Raw genomic sequence first — 27,530 nt, 5'->3', positions numbered from 1 at the left:
CTCGCGAACCCTCCGATACTTAAGTTAGTTTTAGTCTAAAGAGAAATTAGAATTTTAGTGACGTAATGAGCATTGGAGGGTCCGCGAGTGGCCTGACCCCACCCCTAACTTGTTTTTTTCTCTGTAAATTTCTCAATCACTTGATACTCCAACAACACTTTAGGATGAGGGGCCTCTTGGTCACTTGATTCCTCAATGTCATTTTGAAAGTCTCTCAGTCACTTAATACTCCGACACTACTTTGGAGTTCTCACGATCACTTTGATATCTCGACGTCACTTTAGAGGTCTCACAATCACTTAATATTTCGACACCATTTTAAAGGTCTCATGGACACTTTAGAATTCTCTGGACGCCCTGAGACTTACGCCTCACTTTCTCATATTATAAATTTATTATTGTATCAAGACAACAACAATTAACGTTGTTTGTGAAAAACTTGACACAAAATCAAGGAACGCTCATTCTTAAAGGCTAATACAAGGAATAATCGACAAATCCTCCCTTAAAGTGTTGAGACTCGCTCACCTCCATGAGACTCTCCACAACAATAATAAAAATAAAATAACTGTATTTATAGATTTTGTTATGTTTGTGTAATGCATTTTGTTTTTAGACAAATCATAATAATTATACATTATTTCAGCTCTCGACCCTCTTATTAACATGCATTGTATTTTAAAATATTTTACTAATTAATTATGTAAGTGGTTGAATATTAAAAATAAAGTACAAGTGTTCTAAAAATTATTGTTAACTCAATGGTATATGTATATACTCCGTGTGTATATATATATATATATATTTACTAGATACAAAATGTTAAATGCTACATATAAATATTTTGATGGGATAAGAATATAGATGAAAGTGTACGGATCAAGATGTGTGATGGTGGAATCATGGTATATTTTTGCTTGGCTATAAATAATTGAGGCCACCAAAGTGGAGGAATGAAAGACTAAAGTTTTGCTTTTTATTTTAAAGGGTTAGTAAGTAAAAGTGTTAAAAGTTCAATAAAAAAAAAATTAGAAATATGAATATTTTTAAAGTTTTGCTTTGTTTCGAGGTATGTGGTTTTGAATCTTGATTGGAAAATTTAAGGGGTTTTTAAATTTATTCAAGTGTGACAAAAAATTAATAGGTAAAAATTTAAAATTTGTTATATAAATATAAGTCTGATTATTTTATATGTATTCTCGACACGTATCTAATTTTAATTAAGAGTATATATAATTTAATAAAATTTATAAAAATTATATTATATTTGAATTTGATTATCAACATGTTAGTCTTATGACAGAAATATTTTAATAAAATATAAATATAAAGATAGAATAATATTATTTATTTTTAATAGAGATGAATAATAGTGATGTGACTGTTTATATAAATATATTTATTTGAAAAATATAAAATAATATAAAATAGATTTTATTATTTATATATTTTAAATAAATATATAATATATTAATTAAACACTTCTACATTCTTCATCACTGTTTATTTCTACGCCTGAATAGTATTCCTCGGAAAATATCAGAAATTCACAAAAGTTGTATGACGTGGCGAAAGCGGATTGTCTAGTCAACAACAGCACCCCACGGCTCTACTAATCGACACTTTTCGTTCAGACCAAACGTCAAACACTTGGAATTAGAAAACCACCCCTTAAACCCCCCGGATTCCGCCTTGAACTGCCACGCTCCGGCTGCCGGAATCCACACCTCTTCCACGCTCCCACGTTGCAGATAGAGAGAGGCTCATAATTTTGCCGATAAGCGATGGGAAGAGGGTAAAGCGTGGTCTGCGGTCTTATGGCATATCGGAGTACTAATTATAAGGAGCAGCGTGGCGAAGAAACCGTGCGGAACTTGATCGTCCTCACCCTAAAGCGATGAAGAATTTGAATTGCTTCGTCCAGTTCCTTCTCGTGCTCTCTATCGGCTTCACTCCAAATGGTAACTTTACGGTTTCTTGGCAAAACAAAACAAAAAAATTTTGAAATTTTGCACTGTATTTCGCAATTGGGTGGAGTTGGTTTGGGTTGGACTTGAATCAATGATCGTGATTGTTCACGAGTATGATCTGGGTTTATATTTGGTGGAAGATTGGGTTGTCGACTCTAATTTGGTTTTGGATGATACAATTTGGGTTGTTAATTTTGAAATTTTTCACGAAGGGATTGCGAATGTTTCTGCTCGAGCTATTTACTTTTTTTCAGCATTTGCCTGGTCAAAAGAAACCACTCTTTTCTTTTCTTTTTTTTCTCTTTGATGTATTAGTAATAGTTATTTTGATTCTCATGAATAGTACTTTCAAGTACTCGAGGGTTTTGGTTCATACTAATCCACTCTTCAAGCTTGTACTTTGTGTTGAACAATTTCCAAAACTTCCTAATTATTTACTGAACGACCTGCGTAGTTGCCACACTGATTTTAAAGTTTTCTCCCTTAATTTGTTGCTGGCTTATTTTTGTTGGACTCTATGATTCACGGATATTGTATTTGGTCTGTTTTTTATTTGTTTGTATTAAATTGTGAAAAAAGCAAAAGAAAGTCAAATATGTTTCAGACAGTTATTTAAATTAGATGCATCATTTTAAGGGATATGTTGTGCTTCATGGCGGAGGGATTTTAGTGGAACGAAATGAAAAACGTAGTTCCTACGATCAAGATATAGGACTGAAGTCAATTATTTATTAGTAGTTATGGTATCTGATGGAGAAATTTGTTTCTATTGATGGTTTTTTTATTACATGCTAGCGAAGTTTGTTGTTGTCATGCTATCTTGATAGCTGAATGAGACAGTGACTAATGGATTGCTTATGTTCTTTTCTTACTCTCCTTGGCAGTGGAAGCATTCACTGGAACATATGGCATAAATTATGGCAGAATTGCAGATAACATTCCCTCTCCTGATAACGTCGCTAAACTCCTCCGAGCAGCAAAGATTAAGAATGTTCGGATATACGATGCTGACCAGAGTGTCCTCAAGGCCTTCAGTGGAACAGGGCTTGAATTAGTGATTGGACTTCCAAATGGTAACCTGAAAGATATGAGTTATAACCCCGACCATGCCTTGACATGGGTCAAAGAAAATGTCCAGGCATTCCTTCCGGAGACAAATATTGTTGGGATTGCTGTGGGAAATGAAGTTCTGGGGGGGACTGATCAATCACTTTGGGAAGCACTTTTGGGTGCAGTGAAAAATGTTCACAATGCCACGAAAAAGCTTCAGTTGGCTGATTCAATCCAGATTTCCACTGCACATTCACAGGCTGTTTTTGAGAATTCATACCCTCCCTCTTCATGTACTTTCAGAGACAATGTTGTGCAATATATGAAGCCACTCTTGGAGTTCTTCTCACAGATAGGGTCACCTTTCTGTTTGAATGCTTACCCATTTCTGGCCTACACATATAATCCAAGTGAAATTGATCTAAATTATACTCTTTTCCAGTCAAACAAGGGTATATATGATCAGAAAGTTGACCTGCATTATGACAACATGCTTGATGCTCAGGTTGATGCAGCATATGCTGCTCTTGAAGATGCTGGATTTAAAAAGATGGAAGTTATAGTTACAGAGACTGGCTGGGCTTCTCATGGAGATCAAAATGAAGCTGCCGCTACCATAAACAATGCAAGGACTTACAATTATAACCTGCGTAAGAGGCTTGCCAAGAAGAAGGGAACCCCACGGCGACCAAAGAATGCGTTGAAGGCATATATCTTTGCACTCTTTAATGAGAATTTGAAGCCTGGTGCAACTTCAGAGAGGAACTTTGGGCTATATAAACCTGATGGGAACATTTCTTATGACATTGGGTTTGCTGGGATGAAATCTTCATCTGCAGCTTCATCTATTTTGTCATTAAAGGTTTGAATTTCTTTATCCCTTTGAAATGCCTTGTTTTGTTGCTCCTTATCAATTATTTTTCTTTTGTTAAAAATGTTGTAGAATTGTGGCTACTAGTGGGTTTTATTTCCTTATCATAATTAGTAAAAAAAAAAAAAAATATTGATTGGAGGTAGGGATGATGATTGTGAAGTTGGCAGTAGATGGGGATGATTGGAGATCTAATATCCATGTGGTAGCCCTCACCTAGAGGTATTAAGGCTTGTGCTGCTGCTGCTGCTGATGACTAATTGGGATTAGAAAGAGTTAATGATTAAATCGAGGTAGATTTGCACAGTTAAAAAAGGCATCATGATTTACCTTCTAGATGAACACAAATTATCAGGAGCTTTAAGGAGTAAAGGGTTCTCTAACTCATCTCATTCGGTGAGCATGAAAATGTATGATCTTTTGTGCTCTCAGAAAGCTCTATATAACTGTTACTACAAGCAAACAGTGTGTATAAATATCTGTTTATATGCTAGAAAATGTGAATGAAGAAAGCTTGACTACTTCTGATTGGAATATATATGTCTATTTTGGCCTCCTTGGTATCAATTGATACTTTATTTTCTAAGAGGGAACAAATAGACTCATGCAATTAGGAAGTGAGGTGAGAAATAGACTGCATGAGAAAGGTACTTAATGAGGTAAGAACAGGCACACAGTGCAGTACCTCCACTAGTAGTTATGAGTTATCTAGGTTGACCCTTTTATAGCCATGCAGAGGAGGTGAAAGAGGAATTTTAGTTTTTTAGATTGGCTGCATGAAATTACTCGAATTATTACCTGAGAGAAGCAGTAGAGAATATACTTCTACTTCTACCCAAAAAAGGGACTCTTTGAGCTCTGTAGGAAATAGTTTGATGTTGGCTCTTATTAATGTAGCCCAGTCTAGCTCAATTACCTTTTGAGGTCTATAAGTTAATAAGCACTCTTACTGTCCAAATATATCAAGTTACTCAAACTTTGGTTGTTTAGCAGCTCATTCAAATTTAGCAGGATAGATTACGGATAAATTTAGCAGCTCATTCAAATCGTTGGGGCGTAACCCTTCATAGTGACGTGCTACACTGCCTGCGTGTAGTGTCAAGTGAAATAGGGCTACATCGGCGCCCAGATGTAGTGACAAATAAGGAAGAGTCCTCGCATTTACTTTGACGGATGTGGGTAAAGAAGTTAATCCAAAATCAAAATCAAAACCAAAATCAAAAACAAAAACAAAATCAAATTCAATGTCAAGGCCAAAACCAAAATCATAGATTAAGGATTGATTCGTGGAACATAGGAACATTAACAGGCAAAGTTGTGGAAGTGGTAGACGTGATGATTAGGAGAAAGATTAATATTCTGTGCCTTCAAGAGACGAGATGGGTAGGGAAAAAAACAAAAACTTTATCAGAAACTGGATATAAAATATGGTACACAGGAAATGATTGAGCGAAAAATGGAGTGGGGATTATTATGGATAAAAGCTTAGTGGATGTAAAGAGAATATGTGATAGAATTATTATGGTAAAGGTTGGTCTAAAAATGAAGAAATCCGATAGATGAATTAAAGCTATCGTTCTTAACTTTTCTGATAGTAGTTTTGGAAATAAATATACAAGACTCCTAGTTTGATACAACTTATCAAACTTATCTCCTAAACCTTAGCTACTAGATAAACTTCTAAACTTTAGCACAAGATAAAATAATTCTAACTAATCTACAAGTATATATAAGCATGAGAATAACTCGGAAGAGTTATCCTCTTCTTATTCTTCTTATCTCTTCCACAGATCATCTTCTCAATCCTTTAGGATTGGTTGTTGTATCCTTATCTTTCAATAGCCTCCCTCAAGCTGAGGAATATATATCAAATATTCCCAGCTTGCTTCTGATATACTCAAAACCCTGTTTTCCCATTGCTTTGGTCAGAATGTCTGCATGTTGTTCTTTTGTTGGTACGTAAGTCAGCTTGATATTGCCCTCCTCAAGTTCCTGTTTGACAAAATGGCGATCTATTCGGACGTGCTTCATCCGGTCATGCTGCACCGGATTGTTGACAATGTTGATAGCTGATTTGCTATCACTATAAAGAAACTTAGGAGATAATATTGGGATAGACAAATCATTCAACATTCTTTCCACCCATATCATTTCACAAATAGCTTGAGCAATTGAACGATACTCTGCTTCAGCGTTGCTACGAGCTACCACTTGTTGTTTCTTGCTCCGCCAAGTTACTAAGTTACCCCATAATTTTGTACAATAGCCTGATGTAGATTTGCTATCTTCCATAGCTCTTGCCCAATCAGAATCTGCATAGCCTATTATACCTTTGTCTTGGCTTTTTGTGAATAATAGACCCTTGCCTGGTGTTCCTTTAAGATATTTGAGAATGTGATAGGCTGCTTCCAAGTGTCTCCTAGTAGGTGAATGCATGAATTGGCTAACAATACCCACAGCATAGGTAATATCCGGTCTGGTGTGAGATAAATAAATGAGTTTGCCTACCAATCGTTGGTACATTCCTTTGTCCACTAGATGCTCTTCTTTTTCTTCTTTGTTCTTCCAGTTAGGTTCTAGCGGTGTGCTTGCTGGTTTACACCCTAATTTGCCAGTCTCTTTTAGCAAATCAATAGTGTATTTTCTTTGGGATACAAAAATACCATTCTTACTTCTTGCAACTTCCAAACCAAGGAAATATCGCAGTTCCCCCAACTCTTTTACTTCAAAGTCCTGCCTTAGCTGCTCTTTTAGCTTCTCAATTTCTTGGTTATCATCCCCCGTGATAATGATATCATCCACATAGACTATTAGAATTGTTCTCCTACCATCCTCCTTGATCTTTGTAAAGAGAGTATGATCCGCTTGTCCCTACTTATATCCCAACTTGTATAGAGTATCACTAAATCTTTTAAACCATGCTCTCGGTGATTGCTTTAAGCCATATAGAGATTTTTTCAATTTGCATACCTTATCTCTTGTATTGTCTTTCTCAAACCCTGGTGGTATCCTCATATAAATCTCCTCCTCTAAATCTCCATTGAGGAAGCCGTTTTTGATGTCCAATTGGTGTAGTTTCCAGTCCAGGTTTACGGCTAAGGATAATAGAATTCGGATTGAATTGAGTTTGGCTACGGGAGCAAACGTTTCTTCATAATCCAAGCCTTGAGTTTGAGTAAATCCCTGAGCTACCAGTCTTGCTTTATACCTTTCCAAACTTCCATCTGATTTATACTTTAGAGTGAATACCCACTTGCTGCCAACTGCCTTCTTTCCTTCCGGAAGATCCATAATTTCCCATGTACCATTTTTCTCCAAGGCTGTCATTTCTTCCATAATAGCTATCTTCCAGTTTTCATCCTGCAATGCTTGATAAACATTCTTAGGGACAGCTACACTGTCTAAACTGATAGTAAACGCTTTAAATGAGGGAGACAGCTTTGAGTACCCGATGAAATCATTAATAGGATACTTGGTGCACATCCTTCTTCCTTTTCTTAATGCAATTGGGACATTTAAGTCATCAGCAAGCTGCTGTTGTATATTGATATCAGTGTCAACTGTCTTGTTTGGACTTGGACTTACCTCCAGATCGGACAGATTGGTTGGCTGAAGAGTAGTAGCTTTAGGTCTTTTGGAGTAGACCTTTAGAGGTTTGGTCAAGTCTTGATCATCCTGTTGGATTTCAGTCTCCTCTTTCTCCTCCCGTTGATATGTTTCAGTAGAAGAACGACTAGGAAAGGGATTGAGGGGTACAGAAATGACTGTACTCCAATTCTGGACTAGATTTTCATTTTGAGTTGTGCTGTGGAAGAATGGTTGTTTTTCAAGGAAGGTGACATCACAAGAAATAATGAAATTGCGGGTTGTTGGGTTATAGCACTTATAGCCTTGTTGGGTAGGAGAATATCCAACAAACACACATTTAAGTGCTTTCGGGTCAAGCTTGGATGGATTTAACTGGTTTTGATGTACGAAGGAAATACACCCAAAGACCTTAGGAACAAGAGTGTTTAGGGCCCTGGAATAATGAGGGAAAGCTTCAAGGAAGACATTTAAGGGAGTCTTATAGTTCAAGGTCTTTGAAGGAAGACGATTTATAAGGTAGAATGTTGTAAGAACTGCCTCTCCCCAATAAGAATGCGGAACTGATTGAGTGAACATAAGAGCCCTAGCCGTCTCAAGTAAGTGCCGGTTCTTCCTCTCGGCTACCCCATTTTGTTGAGGGTTGTATGGGCAAGAGCTTTGGTGAACAATACCATGCTCATTTAGGTAATGATTAAAGTCATTTGAGAAGTATTCTCTACCATTGTCACTTCTCAAAATATGAATGGAAGTTTGGAAAATATTCTTAACCATGAGATGAAACCGTTTAAAAACCATATAGGTTTCTGATTTATCTTTCATGAGGAAGACCCAACAAACTCGTGTGTGATCATCAATGAAGGTGATGAACCATCGAGTGTTTGTTAGGTTTGAAAGCTTAGCTGGTCCCCAAATGTCACTATGTATTAAATGAAATGGCTGAGACAGTTTGTAGGAATGCTTTGGATGAGTGCTCTTAGTTTGTTTTGCAAGAATGCAATGTTCACAATAGAGATTCTGGATTTTATTGATAGAAATTGAAGGGTACAAGACTCTAAGATACTCGAAGCTAGGGTGTCCTAATCTTTGATGCCATAACATTAAATCAGAATCTGAAACTGCAGCTAAAGAGGATTGAACAAATGACCTACACTCCTTTTGATAATCAAGACTAACTAGTTGATATAAACCTCCCTTCTCTTCAGCTTTGCCAATCATCCTCCCCGAAGATTTGTCCTGAAATACACAATGAGAAGAAGAAAATATCACTGAACAGTCTTTATCTTGAGTAATCTTGCTTACTGACAGCAAATTACATCTCAAATTTGGCACATAAAGGACTGACTCTAATCTTAGCCCTGCTGCATAAGTTGTTCCCCTTCCTTGGACTAAAGTATTAGTTCCATCAGTCATAAATACAGTAATATTCTGATCACATGATTTAAAATTGGATAGAATTTCAAGATCACCTGTCATGTGATCTGATGCACTGGTGTCTATAATCCAAATACCTGTGGTCAGCCTTTTTGAGAACAAAGAATGACTGATCTTACCTTGTTTAGCTAAGGATACCACCTGGTTGCTGTTGTTGTCCATACTTTCGGTTGTTTTCTGCATCTTGGTTTGATTAAGCAATTGCTGATTCAACAATTGTTGAAGGGCTTCTAGTTGATCTGGTGTGAAAGAGATCGGTGCTGGTGTTGAATTCCCTTTTTCAGATTCCACCACATAGGCAGACTGCACACCTTTTCGCTGACTTCTTGGTTTCCAATTAGCCGGTTTCCCATGTAGTTTCCAGCATGTGTCCCTAGTATGATAGGGCTTGTTACAATGATCACACCATTGCTTATCTCGCTGTATCTCTCCCTTAGTTGTAATAGGTGGCCGGCCACGGGATATATTTAAAGCTGAGTTCTGTAACATTCCTTCATTTGTTGAACCACTGGGCAGCATTACTTTCTTCCTACTTTCCTCCCTTCTTACTTCGGCAAATACTTCTCTCATAGAGGGAAAGGGCTTAGTCCCAAGCAATCTGCCTCTTACCTCATCTAAATCTGAATTTAGACCATGTAAGAAGTCAAATATCCTCTCTTTCTCCACCATCTTGTCATACTTCCTTCCATCTGCCAAGCATTCCCATGTGATCTCGTGAAAGAGATCAACCTCTTGCCATAACTCAATCAAGGTATTGTAATATTCAGTTACCGTATTGTTACCTTGCTTTGTTGATCGAATGGTGGATCGAACTTGGAAGCTTTGGGCAGTATTTTCAAGATCTGAATAGATCTCTCGAACTGCATTCCAGATTTCGCTTGCAGTCTTGTAAAAAAGGTAAGTTCTTCCTACCTTTGGCTCCATTGAGTTTACTAGCCATGCCATGACAATGGCATTCTCAGCTTCCCATACTCCATAGGCTGTTGAATCTTGGCTAGGCTTCATGATTTCTCCGGTTAGATAGCCTACCTTCCCTTTTCCTTTAATCACAAGCATAACTGATTGGGACCACTCTCGGAAGTTGGTTCCATTCAGCTTGTGTAAAGTAATCTGGAGGGAAGATCCATCAAAAACTGCGGAAGAATGTGATGCAGTTGCAGGGACTGGACTGCTCGTTGTAAGAGGGGGAATAGACGTTCCCGTACTGGCTGTTTGATCATCAGCCATGGCGCAAGTTGAGAGAGTTCTTTTACAATTAGAACTCTAAATAATTGGTGATCACAGAGACTCGAACCTGAGCTTTGATACCATGAAGAAATCCGATAGATGAATTAAAGCTATCGTTCTTAACTTTTCTGATAGTTGTTTTGGAAATAAATATACAAGACTCCTAGTTTGATACAACTTATCAAACTTATGTCCTAAACCTTAGCTACTAGATAAACTTCTAAACTTTAGCACAAGATAAAATAATTCTAACTAATCTACAAGTATATATAAGCATGAGAATAACTCGGAAGAGTTATCCTCTTCTTATTCTTCTTATCTCTTCCACGGATCATCTTCTCATTCCTTTAGGATTGGTTGTTGTATCCTTATCTTTCAACAAAAAAGAATAACTATGAATATCTTTAGTGCATATGCACCACACGCGGGGTTAGGTAAGGAGATAAAAGAAAAATTCTGGGAAGACTTAGAGGGACTTATACAAATGATACCAAGAGGAGAGAAAGTGATTATAGGAGGTGACTTAAATGGTCACATAGGTAGAGACGGAAACGACTATAGAGAGGTACATGGAGGGTATGGATTCGGGGAAATTAATAATGAGAGTAAGTCTATTCTAGATTTTGTTATGTCATATGGGCTCATTATAACCAATACTAGGTTCAAAAAACGGGACGAACACTTAATCACATATAAAAATGTCACATCAAACACCCAAATAGATTACTTTCTCATGAGACAAGAGGATCGGTTATGTTGTAGGGATTGTAAGGTGATATCGGGGGAGTGTTTGACTACTCAAAATAGACTTTTGGTACTTGACGTCCAAGTAAGAAATTGGAAGAGAAAAAATCACATAAAACAAAATCCAAGAATTAGATGATGGGATTTAAAAGGGGAGAAACAACTAATCTTCAAAGAAAAATTAAGGGGTAGAAGGGAATGGAATGGAGAAGGATCGGCAAACCAAATGTGGAGGGAAATGGCTACTGCCCTGAGAAGCATGGCAAAGGTAGTCCTTGGAGAGACAAATGGTAGAGCTCTAAAACTTAAGGAGTCTTGGTGGTGGAATGAAGAGGTACAATTGAAAATTAGAAATAAGAAAACTTGCTATAAGACTGTATATCAGTACAATAATGAAAAAAACCTAAAAAATTATAAAGAAGCAAAAAAGGTAGCAAAAAGAGCTATTAGTGAAGCAAGGTCAAAAGCATATGAGAATCTATATAAACGACTTGATACAAAAGATGAAAAAAGGGATATATATAAATTAGCTAAAGCAAGAGAAAAAAAAAAATAAGGGATCTAAACCAAGTGAAATGCAAAAAAGATGAAAACCAAAATGTATTAGTGAATGAGGGAGTGATTAAGGAGAGATGGAAGAAGTATTTCACAAAATTATTCAATGATGGTGGGGACACAAGAGTTAGGTTGGGACATCTTAGTAACTCTGAGGGAACGTGAACTGTACATTTTATCGACACATAAGTTCAAATGAAATAAGACAAGTATTAAAAAAAATGAAAAATTATAAGGCGATGAGATCAGATAATATACCAATAGAAGCATGGAAATGCATGGGAGAAGAGGACATCTTCTGGCTAACGAAATTATTTAACGCAATCCTTAAAAAAAAAAAGATGCCAGATGAGTGGAGAAAGAGTACTTTGGTTCCTATATACAAGAACAAAGGAGATGTTCAAAATTGTGAAAACTACAAAGAAATTAAGTTAATGAGCCATACCATGAAACTCTGGGAGAGAGTAATAGAGAAGAGACTCAGAAAAGAAACAGATGTCTCAGAAAATCAGTTTGGTTTCATGTCTGGTAGGTCAACAGTGAAAGCTATATACCTACTGAGGCACCTAATGGAAAGGTATTGGGATCAACAAAAAGACATACATATGGTGTTTATAGATCTAGAAAATGCCTATGATAAAGTCTCTAGAGAAGTATTATGGAGGGTTTTAGAAAAGAAAGGAGTTCGAATAGCCTATATACAAGTTCTTAAGACATGTATCACGGAGCAGAGACAAGGGTCAGAACATGCAAGGGGGATACTGAACTGTTTAATATTACAATGGGACTGCATTAAGGTTCTGCACTTAGTCCATACTTATTTGTTTTAGTAATGGATGAACTCACTAAACACATTCAGACAAAAGTGCCATGGTGTATACTATTTGCAAATGACATAGTGTTGGTGGATGAAATAAAAGAGGGAGTGAGCACTAAGCTTGAGTTGTGGAGAAATAATTTAGAATCTAAGGGATTTAAATTAAGTAGAAGGAAAACAGAATATATGGAATATAAATTTAGTAAGAATGCAAGAATGGAGGATGTTATAATAAAATTGGAAGACCAAATCTTACAAAGAAAATACCATTTTCGATATTTGGGATCAGTAATTCAAAAAGATGGAGAAATTCACGAGGATGTCATGCATAGAATTAAGGCAGGTTGGCTAAAATGGAGAAATGCATTAGGGGTGTTATGTGATAGTAAAATTCCATTAAAACTAAAAAGAAAATGCTATAGGACATCCATAAGATCAGTCTTGTTGTATGGCTCAGAATGTTAGGCAGTCAAATATCGGCATGAGCAAAAGATGAGTGTAGCGGAGATGAGGATGCTAAGATGGATGTATGGTCATACAAGAAAAGATAAAATTAGAAATGAAGTTATTCCTAATAAGGTAGGAATAGTGCCAATCGAGAAGAAGATGAGAGAGACTAGACTAAGATGGTTTGTTCATGTGAGAAGGAGACCAAGAGACGCTCCTGTGAGGAGAGTTGATGAAATGGAATAATTAGTCAAAAAAAAGAGGTAGAGGCAGATCCAAGAAGATTTTGGGAGAAACATTAAAGTTTGATATGAAGTGTATGGGCCTAAATGAAGATATGACAAAAGACAGAAATACATGAAAGTCTATAATTCATGTAGCCGACCCCACATAGTGGGATAAAAGTTGGATATGTTGTTGTTGTTGTTGACGACTCATGTACCGCCCTAAACTACAATTTAAGGGACGCAATTAAGGTCAAAAGAACCATGCATTAGATTGCTTCATGCCCATATGATTTTATGCATTGTTCGGCTCTAATTGCATATGGTTAACCTATCACACCAGTTGGCTTCACCTTTATACTGGTATGGTTGACTTCTAATGTGAAACTTAATGTAAGTCAGTATGAGTCAAGGTGGTTGCTACTTGTCCCACTAGTTACAGTAAAATAATAATAGCCATTCATATTTTCCACCTCAATTTAAATGCCCAACTTTTCTCTCATGTTCTTTTATACTTTTTGTGATGTACTCACAAATAGTAGGATAACATTAAGTGAGAAGTGCAACAAGATCTAGATACATTAATCTTAACCCATTGAACATCTTACAATCTTGACTTGCTACTAATGAAAATTCTAAAGATGTATGTTTAATGTGCATGTAACACCTTATGTCCCTTCTCATTAATTTTTGCATATCCAATATCTTTTCAATAGGCTACTGATGTGGAATTGAGTTACTACAAACTTCTCCCTTAAGCCATATCATTCTTGACAAATCAGAAATCTTACTTAACCATAATGTTGACCCATGGATAACCGAAACATACCATATTAGCTCTTATGTATATGATAGTCGTCCTCAGTCAACTCTGTTATTATTACTTGTAATATTACAGGTATTCATAGCCGAAGTTGATTTTTAAGCTCTCCTGGGGTCAAATACTATACTATTAACTTTTTTGGTAGACCAATAAGGTGGGGTTGAGTTGTGAAAATTCAAGTATGTAAAACTTAATAGAAATGAAAGATTAAAAAACACGCAAAAAACAAACTTATAGCAGTAAGATTTGCTTTCTTTGGCATTATGGTTTTTCTATAGGCCAAAATTGCTGAAACAATCTAGGATTTTGGAGTGAGTTGTTTGAAATACATATGATTCCTTCTAAGCTTGGTGTAGTTGATGGTTTTAGGAATTGATCAAAATCATCACACTGCAATTTTGACAAATTTTGATCCCATTAAACCATGATTTAGCAGTTTTACTAAAGTTCAAAGTGTAATGGTCCCTGCATTGTTGTAATGGCTGTCTTGATGTCATAACAGGCCTAACAACCTTTTGATGTACCATTACAATCTTGCAGCAACTAGTCCAAGGCCTTTAACACATGAACACATAGAATCATAGAGGGGATAAAAGAGGCAAGAACCACCCCTTTAAAATCCCAATGGATAGCACAAAGTATTTTTCTCTCTCTTGATCTCTAATTCCTATATGTTTATCTTTTTTATCTCTCTAACCTTTACGGAAACCTTTATCTGTATCTCTATATCTCCTATGTTTGATTGTGAAAATGGGATGAGATGGCTAGAACTTGAGACTTGGTTAGCACAAAGTATACTCAAATGAGTTGCAGCTGTAGGCAAAATATTTTCACCTTTTTTTTCTATTGATCTTAGGAGTTGGTTATTAGAACATTGGCCGATTACAGAAGAAATTGATATTGTCTGTACTCTGTAGTTTGTTCTATTCATATACACACTATGTTTCAACTCATTGATGTTATATGCAATAAGGTTGGACCCTTTTAGAATAGTTTAAACATGTGAAGGAGACAAATAGAAGCACGTGTAAAGAGAGTGAATGGAATAAAACAAGTTTCTAGCAAAAGAAATAGTGAAAGACCAAAGAAAACTAGATGGAAAACTCTTAGGTGAACATGGAGTATAATGATCTTATAGAAGATAATGGCCATGATAGAGATGATTGGCGAATTAAAATTCATGTAGGTGACCCACTTAGTGAGGTTAAGGTTTAGTGTGTCTGTTGTTGAAGAATTGCATACAATGTTTTACAATTAATAACCTAGCAAAGATCTATAATAAGAACATGATTTATGTAAACCCAACTTTCCTGCAGCCAACTCTTTCTCCAATTACATTATGGCATAGGACAGACTTAGTTGTTATAGAAATATTTGTATCCTTGGGGTAGTATTTTTGTTGGAGAAATCAGCTTGTAAGCACTGTGGAGTGACACTTTTGTGGGGGGAGTGTCTTTAGCATCTGTTTCTCATCTTTCTTTAACAGGACATGCTACCACTTTTCCCAGTTTCTTTTCTACTTATTGTTTTCAGGCTCAAACTGCAAGTCGAAATGATGCACTAAATGAAAGGGGAGGGGGGGGTTTCATTCTGGGGGTGGGTGGGTGGGGAAGAGGACGTTTGTAAGAGAGAAATTAATTGGTTAGTTGATAGCAAAAAAACATTTAATTTCTCAACTTTAAGAGCAACTACAGCTCTAGATGTCAGCATATGATATTCCGATCTTTCAATGTAACTTGAGCTCAGCCTTACAAAGTTTGAGAGATATTTTGATTCTTACAATTGAATTCAAATCTTTACTAGCAAGTCTATTTTGGCGAAAAACTGTACTCCTTATGTGAGAAGTTAGAGGTGGAACTCCAACCTGAAAAGTCAGCTTAACAGGTGGAGGGATCATCTTCCTTATATATAGCCTAGGTCTCTCTTGCTGAGGCGATGTGAGATTCTCACACCCCCCCCTCCAAAAAAAAAAAAAAAAAAAATGCCGAAGCTTCTCCAATAACTAATACATGCCCAGGTGATCGAGCAAGGTATTGGTCCATGACCACGACAGCCAAGGGTTGGCTCTGATACCATGTGAGAAGTCAGAGGTAGAACTCTAACCTAAAAAGCTAACTTAACAGGGGGAGGGATTCTCCTCCTTATATATAGCCCAGGTCCTCCTTGCTAAAGCAATGTGGGATTCTCACACACCTTATTTTAGTACTTTACAACATCATAAATTTTGTTTAATTTAATTTTGCTGCAGTTAAATTCTATGCAACTTGTGGTACTTAGTCTGGTATATGAACATCTCAAAACTCATGAATACCACAGCTTTGCTATGCAACTTAATTTTCCCCTCCCCAAGGGTTTTGGTCCTTTGATGCACAATTAAGGGAATAGAAGAAAGGCAGAAAGAACACCATGATTGTCTTTTCCTTTTCTATTTAATGCTCCATTTGCAAATTGAATTTTTCAATGGAAAGGAAAATGAAATAACTTACATGCAGATAGTTAAGAACATTTATTTTGCCTTCCTCTTCCTTTCCATTCAGAAATTCCAGTTCCAAACAGTGTAAATGTTTCTTCAACCTACCTGTACAGATGAACTAGAAATTCAGCAAATCTCTGGTTTTGAGTTGATAGTTGAAGTTATATTAGGTTTTAAGTTGATATGGAAAGATATTAATTATCTGGAGGCTACTTTCGTTCTATTTTATTTTGTGCCCATCTAGAATCATTATGCTTCAATCAAGTGGCAAAAGACTAACGCCGTTATGTCACAATTGTCTCTGTTAGGCTAGTTTTTTTTGTTCAACATGCATGATAATTAAAAAAGGAGCATTTAGAACTCAGATGCATTAAGAATTACTTGTTAGACCACTATTTCAGCTACTGTGACACCATTGACCTTTTCCATATTTTTCTTACTATTCACCATTGATCATTTTTTTGATACATACTTTTTGTTGCCATTGTTACAGGATTTTCTAGGTAAAGGTTGGTTTGGATCCTGCTCCTTGGTTTTGGTCACCTCTGCTCTGATGCTGCTACTCGGTTTAAGTTCATGATAAAGCAAATTTTGGGGCACTCCTAGATTTATACAATGAACTGACTTATAAGAGCCATAGGTTTGGTATCTCATATCCTATTTGAGCACATCATCAATTCTTGTTACCGTGAGAAATGGCAGTAGGATTTGCTGATCATTTTTATCTGCTTCAGCAATGTATATTTTTTTAGTGCACGCCAAATAAATCTTCTCCCCATATTTGTATCTCACGTCATATTACAGGGCATCATCGGTGTATTATCATCCATTCTTGCCATCTACAGACTCACTGTAGGAATTATCGATAGATTTTATCTATTTAAGCAATGTTCATTGGTTTAGTGCCAGATTATCTTCTTCTCTGTTGTATCTACTGTTTCACTGATGATAGTCGCACTTTTTGGAGCTTATTTCTCTGTTATTACAATAACATATCCAGCCGTTATCCCACTTTTATTCGGCAGGAACCCAAGACAACAGTAAATTGCCATAGAATGTAACAATCACAAGACTTATGTCAGGTTTCTATGTTTCTTCCCAGTTCCCCCTGTGTCTATCTTCTCATTGACTTTCAGCTTGAATGTACCAACCCCAGTAGGCGACTAAGCTACAAATAATAATAATAATATAGCTACAAATAACAGAATAAAAATAATGATAATAACAGTAATAACAGCAGCAATAATAATAAATAACCTCAAGGAAAGTACTGGCCCTCCACACGGCAGCCATCCAATAGGGGAACCTCACCAAGGGGGCAGTTGGGTTTGGCTCTACATAGTCTCATTAATGAATGAACACAACCTATAAGGCCGTCCGAACCTTCAGTTGCTACAACAGGGCTGACCTAGACCTATAGAACACAGCACAGACCATGGTGTTGGCTGAGATGCCTCCAAGCAAACATTGGCAAGACCTGGCATTCCTGCAACAGCAGTTGATGACTGCCCTAGTGGAGAGCTCAACTGCGGCAACATACACCGTTGGTGAGAGCTCCAGCTGGCAGTGTCGCTTCTGGCAGTGCCAGCTTCTATGCCAACTAGGCCATGAAACATATCTTCATGGTGGGAGACTCTCTAGGTAGAGTTAAACCTACGCACGGATACATGCGTGCAAAGAAGGGGAAGATCACGATAACTTTTGTGTTCTCATTTTTCGCGTAGTTTTGGAATATCTGATTTAGTCATCTTGATGGTCCCCAGGTCTGTAAACAAGCCAAGTTGAAATGAACTCATAGAAGCTCGGGCTTATTTGTTAGAATTTTATTGGACGGACAGGGCCGAGCCTGAGTTTGAGTCAGGCTCAAAGATGAGGCTCAAGTTTGTTTATTTAGAAGGTTCAATCTCAACTTATTTTTTTTAATTGAGGTTTCAATGAGTTTATACAAATCTTTTCATAAGTTTTAAACGTTGAAGGTTATTACAATTTAATTTCTGACTAGTTTCAGTAGAACATATAAAATTAATGTATTTCAATATATATTTAAATCTTGAATAATATAAATAATGTGGAAAAATTTCTTAATTATTAAAAGAACACATTATTTTGAAATATGCTCCATTTAAGCCTATAAAGAGGCAAAGCTATACACAAGTTTATAAACACCTACAAACAAACCACGAACTAGGTTGTTCATGAGTAGAAACGAATTGAGAGACTAAAAATTTAAGCTTGGCTCGGTTATTATTTGAACTTTAAAATCAAGTTCAAACTGTTACTATGTGAGTTTAAAAATTAAGTTCAAAACTGTTTAAATAAAAAGACGATCTTGAACTAGCTAGCCCTAATCTAGCTGGGCTTCAAATCATTTTGGAGCGGCTCTATTGGCTTGAAACTCTAATTTTCTCAAAGAACAACTAGAATGCCTGTCTCGATTGTCCCATCCATGACAGAATTCTAAAACACCTATGTTGATATTCTGGAATATTCCAAAATTCAAGTGACTAACAAAAAAATGGACAGGCGTTGAAAAAAGGTGTTCGTGTGTTGGGATTTTCCATTTTTTCTTTTTCCACACTGAGTGCTAACACCCTTTCCTTCACTTGAAAACTGACAGCAAATTCAAATGGGCATGATGAGACTGAAATCAAAAACTAGCTCTATATCATCATTAAAATTCCCTCAAGTTTGCAGTTTTCAACTTTTCCACGGAGCACACGATGTCACCACAGTGACTGAGGCTGATTTCAACAGCTGCAATTCCGCCCACCCAATTGCTCTTCAGACCACTGGTCCAGCAGCAACCATCAAGCTAAACTCAACCGGCATGCACTACTATATCTGCACCATCGCCAACCACTGCTCCCTCGGCCAAAAGTTAAGCATTAATGTTACTTCTGCTTCCACTCCAAGCGGCAGCCAGCCGCCGCCGGCAGCTGGTTGCCCTACCTCTCCACCCACCACCACTGCTCCTCCTCTGCCATCCATCTCTGCCCCAGCCCCGGTGGGAATGGTCCCACCGCCTTTTTCATCCTCATGTCCATTGCCATAGCTTTCCTTCAACCATTAATGGTTTTTATTTGTTTGTGTGTTTGATGGAGTTGTCCTGTTGATGAGTTACATGTTTGATTTTTGTGTTTGGAGACCAATAAATTAGTTCGAGTTTTTGATGATGATTTCTGTATACATGATAGGCTGGCTACCATAATAGAGGATTACCTTTTTGTTCAGTTTTGCACAGGCCATGACTAAGCATGATAGAGACAGTGAATATATTCATTTGGGAAATTAAAATATACATATATATAATTAAATTAAGTTGTAACATTTCAAAGCTGGAACAAGTATTGGCTATCACCTCTGCTTTGATGCTGCTTCTCCGATTGAATTCATAAAAAAGCAAATTTTGGGATACTCCTAGATTTATAGCATGAACTTACATACCAGAGCCATAGGTTTGGTATCTCATATCCTATTTGAGCAATCATCAATTCTTGTTACTGTGAGAAATGGCAGTAGGAATTGCTGATCATTTTTATCTGCTTCAGCAATTTTTATTTGTTTTGTGCATGCCGAATAAATCTTCTCTCCATACTAGTGGGTTGCTATCTCATGACATATTGCAGTGCATCATCTGTCTATTTCATCTATTCTTGCCATTTGCAGACCCTAGTAGGAATTGTCCGTAAATTTCTCTGTTTTAAGCAATGTACATCGGTTTAGCACCAGATTAATCTGTTTCACTGTTGCCAGATTAATCTATTGAGTCTCATCATCAACCCATAACCCGCCTTCTACTGCAACATTTTTGAGAAAGAACTTATGGTGTTATAAGTGGTATCAGAATCAATCTATATAGGATCGATCATTAGCTACGGAACAGGAAATTGTTTCAAGATTTGTTTGGGTCAAATTGAGATATAGAGTTTTGGTCCGATGAATATGTCAAGAATTGAAACTGGGACTTATTCTCAACATAATTAATTTACTTTTGAAAATTTTGGGTGTATCACTTTCGCTGCGATCACTTTTTGGTGAGGATTATACTGTTATTCTATGCGGGTATCACCTTGTCTGGTTTCTATGTTCCTTCCTTCTCTTGATGCCTATCTTCTCATTTGACTTTCAACTTAAATATACCAACCCCATGAGGCAACTAAGCTACCAATAACAGAAAATAATAATAATAAAATACCTCAGGGAAAACACTGGCCCTCCACGTGGCAGCCATCCAATAAGGAACCTCACCAACTACGAAGAGGGCAGTTAGGCTTGGCTCTATTTATATCATTAATGAAATGAACAAAACCCATAAGGCCATCCAAGCTTGAGTTGCTGCAACAGGGGCGACCTAGACTCATTGAACACAAGACAAGCACCATAGTTTTGTCTGAGACGCCTTCGAGCAAACATATGGCAAGACTTGCTTTCCTTGCAATAGCAGTGGTGGCTGCCCTGGTGGAGGGCTCAACGGCGGCATCATACACCGTCGGCGATGACTCCGGCTGGAGGATCCCCTCTAGCGGTGCCAGCTTCTACTCCGACTGGGCGGCGAAACACACCTTCGCGGTGGGAGACTCTCTAGGTAAAGTTCAATCTCTATGCACACATACATGTATGTCGTGTTTGTCAAGGACGGGACCACATATAACTTTGTAGATTAAAAAAATGACCCTTAAAAAAAAAAAGAAACATATGTCTTACAATACATTCTAAAAATTTAATAAAAATTTTAAAATACTTTTTAATCTCGATTCATTTGATATATAAATTGTAAAAAATATTTTAATTTTATATTAATTTAATCTTATCTCACTCATTTTAGAGTAAGAAAAAATAAGCTAACTTTAGAGTTTTGAGATAGCTGATTTAATTGCCTTGATTGTCCCCATTCTTGACAGAATTCTAGAATACCCATGTTGATAATCTATAACATTCCAAAATTCAAGTGAATAAGAAGGGAACAATCAAGATAACCCTGTATTATTTGCTTAGGCCCTGTTCCACTCTCTCACCAACATAAATACATTAAAACTGACAGCAAAACCAAACAGGACTTACCAAGACTGAAATCCAAAAACAGCTCTAAATCATTACTCAAAATCTTATCTACTTTGCAGTTTTCGATTTTGCCACTGGACAACACGACGTCGCCACAGTGAGTGAGTCTCAGTTCAGCAGCTGCACCGCCGGCAACCAGATTGTGACCACCGGTCCGGCAACCATCAAGCTAGACTCAGCCAGCATGAACTACTACATCTGCACCATCGGCAGCCACTGCTCCTCGGGCCAAAAGTTGAGCATTAATGTTACTTCTGCTGCCACTCCGAGCGGCAGCCCCCCGCCGCCGGCCTCTCCAGGCAGCAGCCCGCCACCGCCGGCAGCCACTGCTCCTCCGCCACCCAACTCTGCCCCGCCGGCCGCCGTCGGCGCCTCCTCCTTCATCATCATGACCATTGCCATGGCTTTCCTGTAGCCCTTAGAATAGTTTTTTTTTTTTGGTTCTTTGTTTGTATGTTTGATTGAGTTGTCATGTGGATTGATTTACATGTTTAAATTTTTCTGTCTGGAGACCAATAAATTAGCTTGAGGTTTAGGTGGTGACTTTTGTAAACGTGATAGGCTGGCTGCTATTGCTATTGCTATATAATATAGAAGGATCACCTTTTTTCAGTACTTCCGCACCGGCCATGACTAAATAATTTTGTGAAGGCAATGATGGAGGGAAGGTGGATATATATCTTTATTGAGGAAATTTAAAATATACATATATAAGGGTAAATTAGAGAGCACTTTTAGGGTTTAATAAAAAGACTGAAATTTTTCTTAATTTTATAACTTTAGCTATATTTTTGCTTTTATATTATTTTTACAGATTTTCCGTCTCTCCCTTTCCATTCTCCTTGTATGATAAATTGCCTAGAATGCATGTGTATCAATCTCTCTTTTTGTTGCGTTCGATGATAGTTTAGTTATTGTCGAATATAGTTTAGCCACCGTCGAATAGAGATCAATAGATTATTAAATTTTATCTGGACAATAGAAAAGAATAAAGAAAGGGAGAAAATATATTTTTTCATATTAACAATTTTAACAACGATTAAGAGAAAGAGTATAGTCAAAGCTGTAAAGCAAAGAGAACTCTCACTATTATTTTTCAAATGTTATAGGTATTTTTATTTTATTTTGTTTTTTGTTGACACTTTAAAGGTGTTGACTATAATTTATCCTTTAAGGGTGTCATAAGTGCTGACTATAATTAAGGATATAAATAGATTTTTCTATGCATTTTAATTAATTTTATTTAAAATTAAAATAAATATTGTTGTAACCCAATCTTTGAACAAAATCATTCTTTCAATGGAAGTGTAGTTTCTGGGACAAAGAGATGTTCTCCCAGAAGAATTGCCAATTTTTGAAAGAATGACATACTTTAGGACAAAGCACGTTTTTTTGGGAAAATAATGTTCTATCGGAAAAGTTTCTTTGCATGAAAAGCATCACACCTAATCAAGTTACTCTCCGAGGGGAACAACAAAGGAGATTTTCACTCGAATAATTCACTATTCTATCACTGTCTTGCCCAATGGCAACTCGCCTCACAAGGTATTCCTTCTCTCAAAGACCTACTCCTTGGGGGATTTCTTTTAAGCTTAACCCAAGAGAACTCCTTGTTTATTGGGATTTTCTCCCGAATCATATCTTACACATAACAACACCTAAACATGAATTAATCTGCTTGTTTATCTAGATGAAAGACCACTACTTCTTCTATTGGACACTTTCACCTATTTATTCATGACTTTTTCTAATTTAAACATTTGAGGACCCACGCGAGAAGAATCCATGCATGCCTTCTAACCGTGTATTCCTTTATAGCTGCTCCCTCTTGAACATCGAAGCTTTCCTTAGGTAATCATATATCTTTCTCTTTCGCTTCAACACTATGCTACTTGTTTAAGCCTACAATTACTTCTTTGGGAGACTCAAACATGTTGATCTCTCCCCTCGAATAAAAACATGAGTTCTCCCCCCGAACAACAACAGTATGAACTCTCTTTTAGACAACAACAAACCACTTTCTCCCGACTTGTAATTCACCTCGATTTTCTTGCCTTGCTTTACTTGTACTTAATATATCCACGTTATAAATTTAATTATTATATTTTAATAATAATAAATATAAAAAATTATAACTAAGAAATATAAATATAAGAGTTATTTAAAAATTTATTAAAGTAAGTATGTACATGAGTCATTTGAAAACCCATTTACATTTTTATACATAATTAAATAAGTTTTAGTATGGACAATTATATATTGTTGCTTTAGGCTTTGCTTGTCATGTCAAATATTTTTTCCTCGCCTTGAAAAAGATGTGATGAGATGGCAAAACTTTTTTAAAGTCGCCTTGGGAAATAAAGAAGGAAAAAAAAATAAAGAAGGCGCCCCGGCGGGGCGGGGGGGGGGGGGGGGGGGGGGGGGCGCTGAATTGAAAAGCTCTAGGAATCTCATTGCCACGTTCAACGAACCAACCAACCAAAACCAATCTTTAATTGACAATCATTTGATTACAATAGGTAGAGTTAGGCCACCATCTTTATAAATAATTAAAAAAAAAAAAACCCACTCTATTGGGTTGGTGTATTTTAGGGTTTGGGCCACTGGCTTTCTTGCTGTGTTTCCACAAGAGAAGTTGGATGCGAAGAAAATGTGTAATTGAAAAATATAAAACTATTCAAGAATGGCAAATTTGACTACATCTACCTCTCTCTCACACATAAAATAAAAAAAAAGCCTATAAGACATAGCCGAGTGGTTAGGTTTGGGATTAAAAAAGGTACATCATCCTCGCTTTAACAGGCATGCCAGAGATTGAAATTGACTGCTAAATTTCTTGATTTACATCTCATGTTAACATCGTAGGGCCGGATAATAGAAACGTTCTTAATAGTGCGTAATTAAAAATAAATAAATAAATAAAATAAATTATGTTATAAATAATATTTCTCTATCAACAAAGACATATGAAAGACATGTATTTAATTTAGTATTTACATCTCCTACTCAAACATAATTAAGATTATGTTATACAATAAATTAGCTTTGATTCTAAGTTTCTAATTTTTAAAATTACTATACTAATGTATTCTATACCAGGTTGACGACTACTGATCTTTATTTTTGAATTTTTATTCATTGTCAATCCCAATCCGAATAAAGTTATCAAACAAATGGGGAGTTTCAGACAAAAATGTATAAAAATAAGATTATAAATTAATATATATATATAATTTTTATAACCAAATTCCGGCGAAACTCTATCGTTTTGACTCAGCCAAAATAAAAAACAATCATGGTAGCCCCGAGGATATGGCGCAAGTGATAAAATTTTTAATTTTTCTTGGGAGTGATGAATTTTCGATAATGTATAATTTGATGAAAATTGACTGTGTGTGTGCTTGAAAGTGTATAAGTTTACGATCATATCTAATTTACCAAGAGGCCGAATTAAGAGGAAAATCGATCTCTTTTAAGACTAAGTGGGTGAAGCTTAGACACATGAGTTATAAAAAAAAAAACAAAACAATCCTGGGTTGGTCTCAAATGGACCTCACCAGAACAGGTGGGCCCAATCTCAATTTGTCAAAGCCCAGGAAACCAACACAATATTTCAGCCCAACCAAACACAATATTAAAATGGAATGGGTTAAATCAAAAGATCATACATAAAATAAAACACTCTCTATATTAATTGCTTCAATTTCAAGGGAAAATGAAAAATTAGGCATGTTTATAGATTGATCAAGATTGATGATTTTTTTAAGTCAAAAACCAAATAAACTAATTTTTTTAAAATTTTTATCCAAAAGGATTCAATAGTCCATAATTATTTTATTAACATAATTCATTTTTATTTTTCAAGTTAAGATCCATAAAAAAAAAAAACACTTTATCGAGGGAATTTTTAATACTAAATGCTAAGTAAGTGACAACTTCAATTCACTTGGGTTTCAATTTGTTATCAAAATAAATTTTTAGAAATTAATATTGAGCGACAAAAGGCTGTGTCAAATAAACATTTGGGCAATGCATATATATAATATTCAATTCACGTATGAAGTAATCAATCAAGCCACCATCTCATCTCATCTCAACGACCCAAGACCTAGCAATTAAGATTTGTTCCAAGCAATGGAGCCCAAGCAACCGTACATTTTTGACCGATCGCGGCGTTCCAGCGAAGATACTGAAACGCGGAGGCGGTCAGCAGCCGGAAAGTCCAGTTTGAGTCGGTGCTACGCGGCGGAATCTGGAAGTTCCTCCACCCCGCCGGGCCCACCAATTACCTAACGTGTCTTCGGTATCAGAGTTAATTTTCTTTTACACGTTTTTTTAATTTTCAAGTTAAATAAAATAAAATTTAAAATACTTTTCATTGAAAATAATTAACACACTTTAAAATTTATCAACATTAGTGTTTGGATCCAAAAATAAATTTAGATCTTAAAGAATCATCTTTAAACACTTCAGATTTTGCAAAAGTGAAGAAGATTAGAGGGCGCAAGATATTTTTCAATAAAAAATTTTGATATTTAAATTAAATTAGTCAAAAATTAAAAGAATTTAAAGATAGAGCACAATTTAAAATTATATAATAAAATAACTCTAAGTCTTAAATCTTAGAAGATTTGTATAAAAAAATCTTATGAAAAAATTCTCTGGAAATTTTAATAATGAGACGTTCACGTTAGGCATGTTCCCACAAACATTAAATAATTTATTTTAATTATCCATCTCCATTGTAATAGGAGAGGAGAGGAATAGAGTTGACGATTCTTGCTGCCTTGACCCGTGTGACGAACCAAGCTTCGTCATTGGCACTCTGACTCTTCTCCCTCTTTCTCTATAAATACCTCACTTCTCGTTGTAATAGCGATAACCCAGAAACCAATTCAACAAATACATCTATATATCTACATATATACAGAGAGAGAGAGAGATCGGGGGCGACCTGTTCATCAACAACACAGCAAGGCGATGGCATCCATGAAAATGGTGCTTCTTGGAATGGTGGTCGTGGCTGCTCTATTGCAGAGCACCGCCGCTAAGACTACCCATGTAGTCGGAGATGCCTTGGGTTGGGTCGTCCCACCCAGCGGCGCCGTAGCCTACTCCACATGGGCTTCCAACCAAACCTTCACCGTCGGCGATGTTCTTGGTAATTAAGGCTATAAATTCAGTTGTATATATATATCACGTCCAACACTACAACACGAAATATATATTTTCTTCGCTCTTATCTAACCTTTTGTTTTTGATTGGATGCGTAGTCTTCAACTACGCCACCGGACAGCACGACGTGGCGACGGTGACGAAGGCGGGGTTCGACAGCTGCAACGGCACCAGCCCCATCTCCATTGCAACCGACGGGCCAACTAATATTACTCTCAGTGCGGCCGGCGAGCACTACTACATCTGCACTTTCGGTCAGCACTGCAGCCTGGGTCAGAAGTTGGCCATCAATGTCTCCGCATCCGCTTCTCCGGCCCCCCAGCCTGCCGCTGCCACCCCCTCACCTTCTCCCAGCCCCACCTCCACCGCCACCCCACCATCACCGTCGGCCCCCACACCCAACTCGCCCACAGCCCCGTCTCCGTCCGGCAGCACCACTCCTCCGCCCACGCCTTCTCCGTCCGAAAGCACCACTCCTCCGCCCACGCCTTCTCCGTCAGGCAGCACCCCTTCTCCATCCAGCACCACCGCTCCTCCGCCACCAAACGGCGCTCCGTCGTCGTTGGCCGCGGCTGCCTTGCCGGTCACCTTATTGTCCATTGCCTTGGCTCTGCTTCATTAGATCAATTACCGTTAATTTACAGATTTTTCCTCCATTTTTTAGGGTGCGGTTGATGTAATATTGGCATTATTATTGAACATTTGTTTTCCTGCGTTACAATAAAGAATATTTTCCATTTAATATACAAACAGTTTGGTGTGATCTCTCAATATATCCACGGTGTTGATTTTCGTACAAAATAATGCTTGTGATATTGCTTTTAATTTCAACCCATTCATTATTTCGTTTTGTAATCTTGTCCACGTTTCCAATTGCTTGCTGATCTCAGGAAAAGAAAACTGAAGTGTTCAGTTTGACTGCTCTTATCTTCCTTTTCTTGTTAGGTGAACTCATGACTACCTAAACGTAATCATATTATTATAATAATATAAAAATATCGCATCTATATAATTTTTGTACAAAATTGAAAATTCTCTGTTTGTATGTCTGTATGTATTGATGTGGTCAAAAGC

General features: G+C 36.8%; 4 protein-coding genes across 4 annotated transcripts; all 4 read left to right on the top strand.

The window, feature by feature from the left end:
- Positions 1-1,613: 1,613 nt before the first annotated feature.
- On the top strand, positions 1,614-17,139 carry LOC127806209 (glucan endo-1,3-beta-glucosidase 11-like). The gene is made up of 3 exons (XM_052343347.1): positions 1,614-1,961; positions 2,855-3,882; positions 16,714-17,139. Exons 1-3 carry the CDS (start codon positions 1,898-1,900, stop codon positions 16,798-16,800), a joined length of 1,179 nt encoding a protein of 392 aa, XP_052199307.1. The 5' UTR covers positions 1,614-1,897; the 3' UTR covers positions 16,801-17,139.
- Positions 17,140-17,655: 516 nt separating this feature from the next.
- LOC127805693 (stellacyanin-like) lies at positions 17,656-19,272 on the top strand. Its single transcript, XM_052342449.1, has 3 exons — positions 17,656-17,861; positions 17,945-17,983; positions 18,915-19,272. Exons 1-3 carry the CDS (start codon positions 17,656-17,658, stop codon positions 19,270-19,272), a joined length of 603 nt encoding a protein of 200 aa, XP_052198409.1.
- A 1,251-nt stretch (positions 19,273-20,523) lies between these two features.
- On the top strand, positions 20,524-21,896 carry LOC127806210 (cucumber peeling cupredoxin-like). Its single transcript, XM_052343349.1, has 2 exons — positions 20,524-20,805; positions 21,341-21,896. The coding sequence occupies exons 1-2, from the start codon at positions 20,634-20,636 to the stop codon at positions 21,694-21,696; spliced, it is 528 nt and encodes a 175-aa protein (XP_052199309.1). The 5' UTR covers positions 20,524-20,633; the 3' UTR covers positions 21,697-21,896.
- Positions 21,897-26,155: 4,259 nt separating this feature from the next.
- LOC127806329 (cucumber peeling cupredoxin-like) lies at positions 26,156-27,229 on the top strand. Its single transcript, XM_052343554.1, has 2 exons — positions 26,156-26,442; positions 26,555-27,229. Exons 1-2 carry the CDS (start codon positions 26,262-26,264, stop codon positions 27,076-27,078), a joined length of 705 nt encoding a protein of 234 aa, XP_052199514.1. The 5' UTR covers positions 26,156-26,261; the 3' UTR covers positions 27,079-27,229.
- The last annotated feature ends 301 nt before the right edge of the window (positions 27,230-27,530 follow it).

This window comes from Diospyros lotus, chromosome 7 (genome assembly GCF_014633365.1).
Source record: "Diospyros lotus cultivar Yz01 chromosome 7, ASM1463336v1, whole genome shotgun sequence".
NCBI lineage: Eukaryota > Viridiplantae > Streptophyta > Magnoliopsida > Ericales > Ebenaceae > Diospyros > Diospyros lotus.
Note: the sequence above shows the minus strand (reverse complement) of the source record. Positions and strands in the feature narration are given on the sequence as shown.

Coding starts and splice junctions, on each gene's coding strand:
- LOC127806209 (XM_052343347.1), top strand. CDS start 1,898: ATGAAGAATTTGAATTGCTTCGTCCAGTTCCTTCTCGTGCTCTCTATC. Junction 1,962..2,854: donor TATCGGCTTCACTCCAAATG/GTAACTTTACGG, acceptor TCTCCTTGGCAG/TGGAAGCATTCACTGGAACA. Junction 3,883..16,713: donor CATCTATTTTGTCATTAAAG/GTTTGAATTTCT, acceptor CCATTGTTACAG/GATTTTCTAGGTAAAGGTTG.
- LOC127805693 (XM_052342449.1), top strand. CDS start 17,656: ATGGTGTTGGCTGAGATGCCTCCAAGCAAACATTGGCAAGACCTGGCA. Junction 17,862..17,944: donor CATGGTGGGAGACTCTCTAG/GTAGAGTTAAAC, acceptor TTTTTCGCGTAG/TTTTGGAATATCTGATTTAG. Junction 17,984..18,914: donor GTCATCTTGATGGTCCCCAG/GTCTGTAAACAA, acceptor TCAAGTTTGCAG/TTTTCAACTTTTCCACGGAG.
- LOC127806210 (XM_052343349.1), top strand. CDS start 20,634: ATGGCAAGACTTGCTTTCCTTGCAATAGCAGTGGTGGCTGCCCTGGTG. Junction 20,806..21,340: donor CGCGGTGGGAGACTCTCTAG/GTAAAGTTCAAT, acceptor TCTACTTTGCAG/TTTTCGATTTTGCCACTGGA.
- LOC127806329 (XM_052343554.1), top strand. CDS start 26,262: ATGGCATCCATGAAAATGGTGCTTCTTGGAATGGTGGTCGTGGCTGCT. Junction 26,443..26,554: donor CACCGTCGGCGATGTTCTTG/GTAATTAAGGCT, acceptor TTGGATGCGTAG/TCTTCAACTACGCCACCGGA.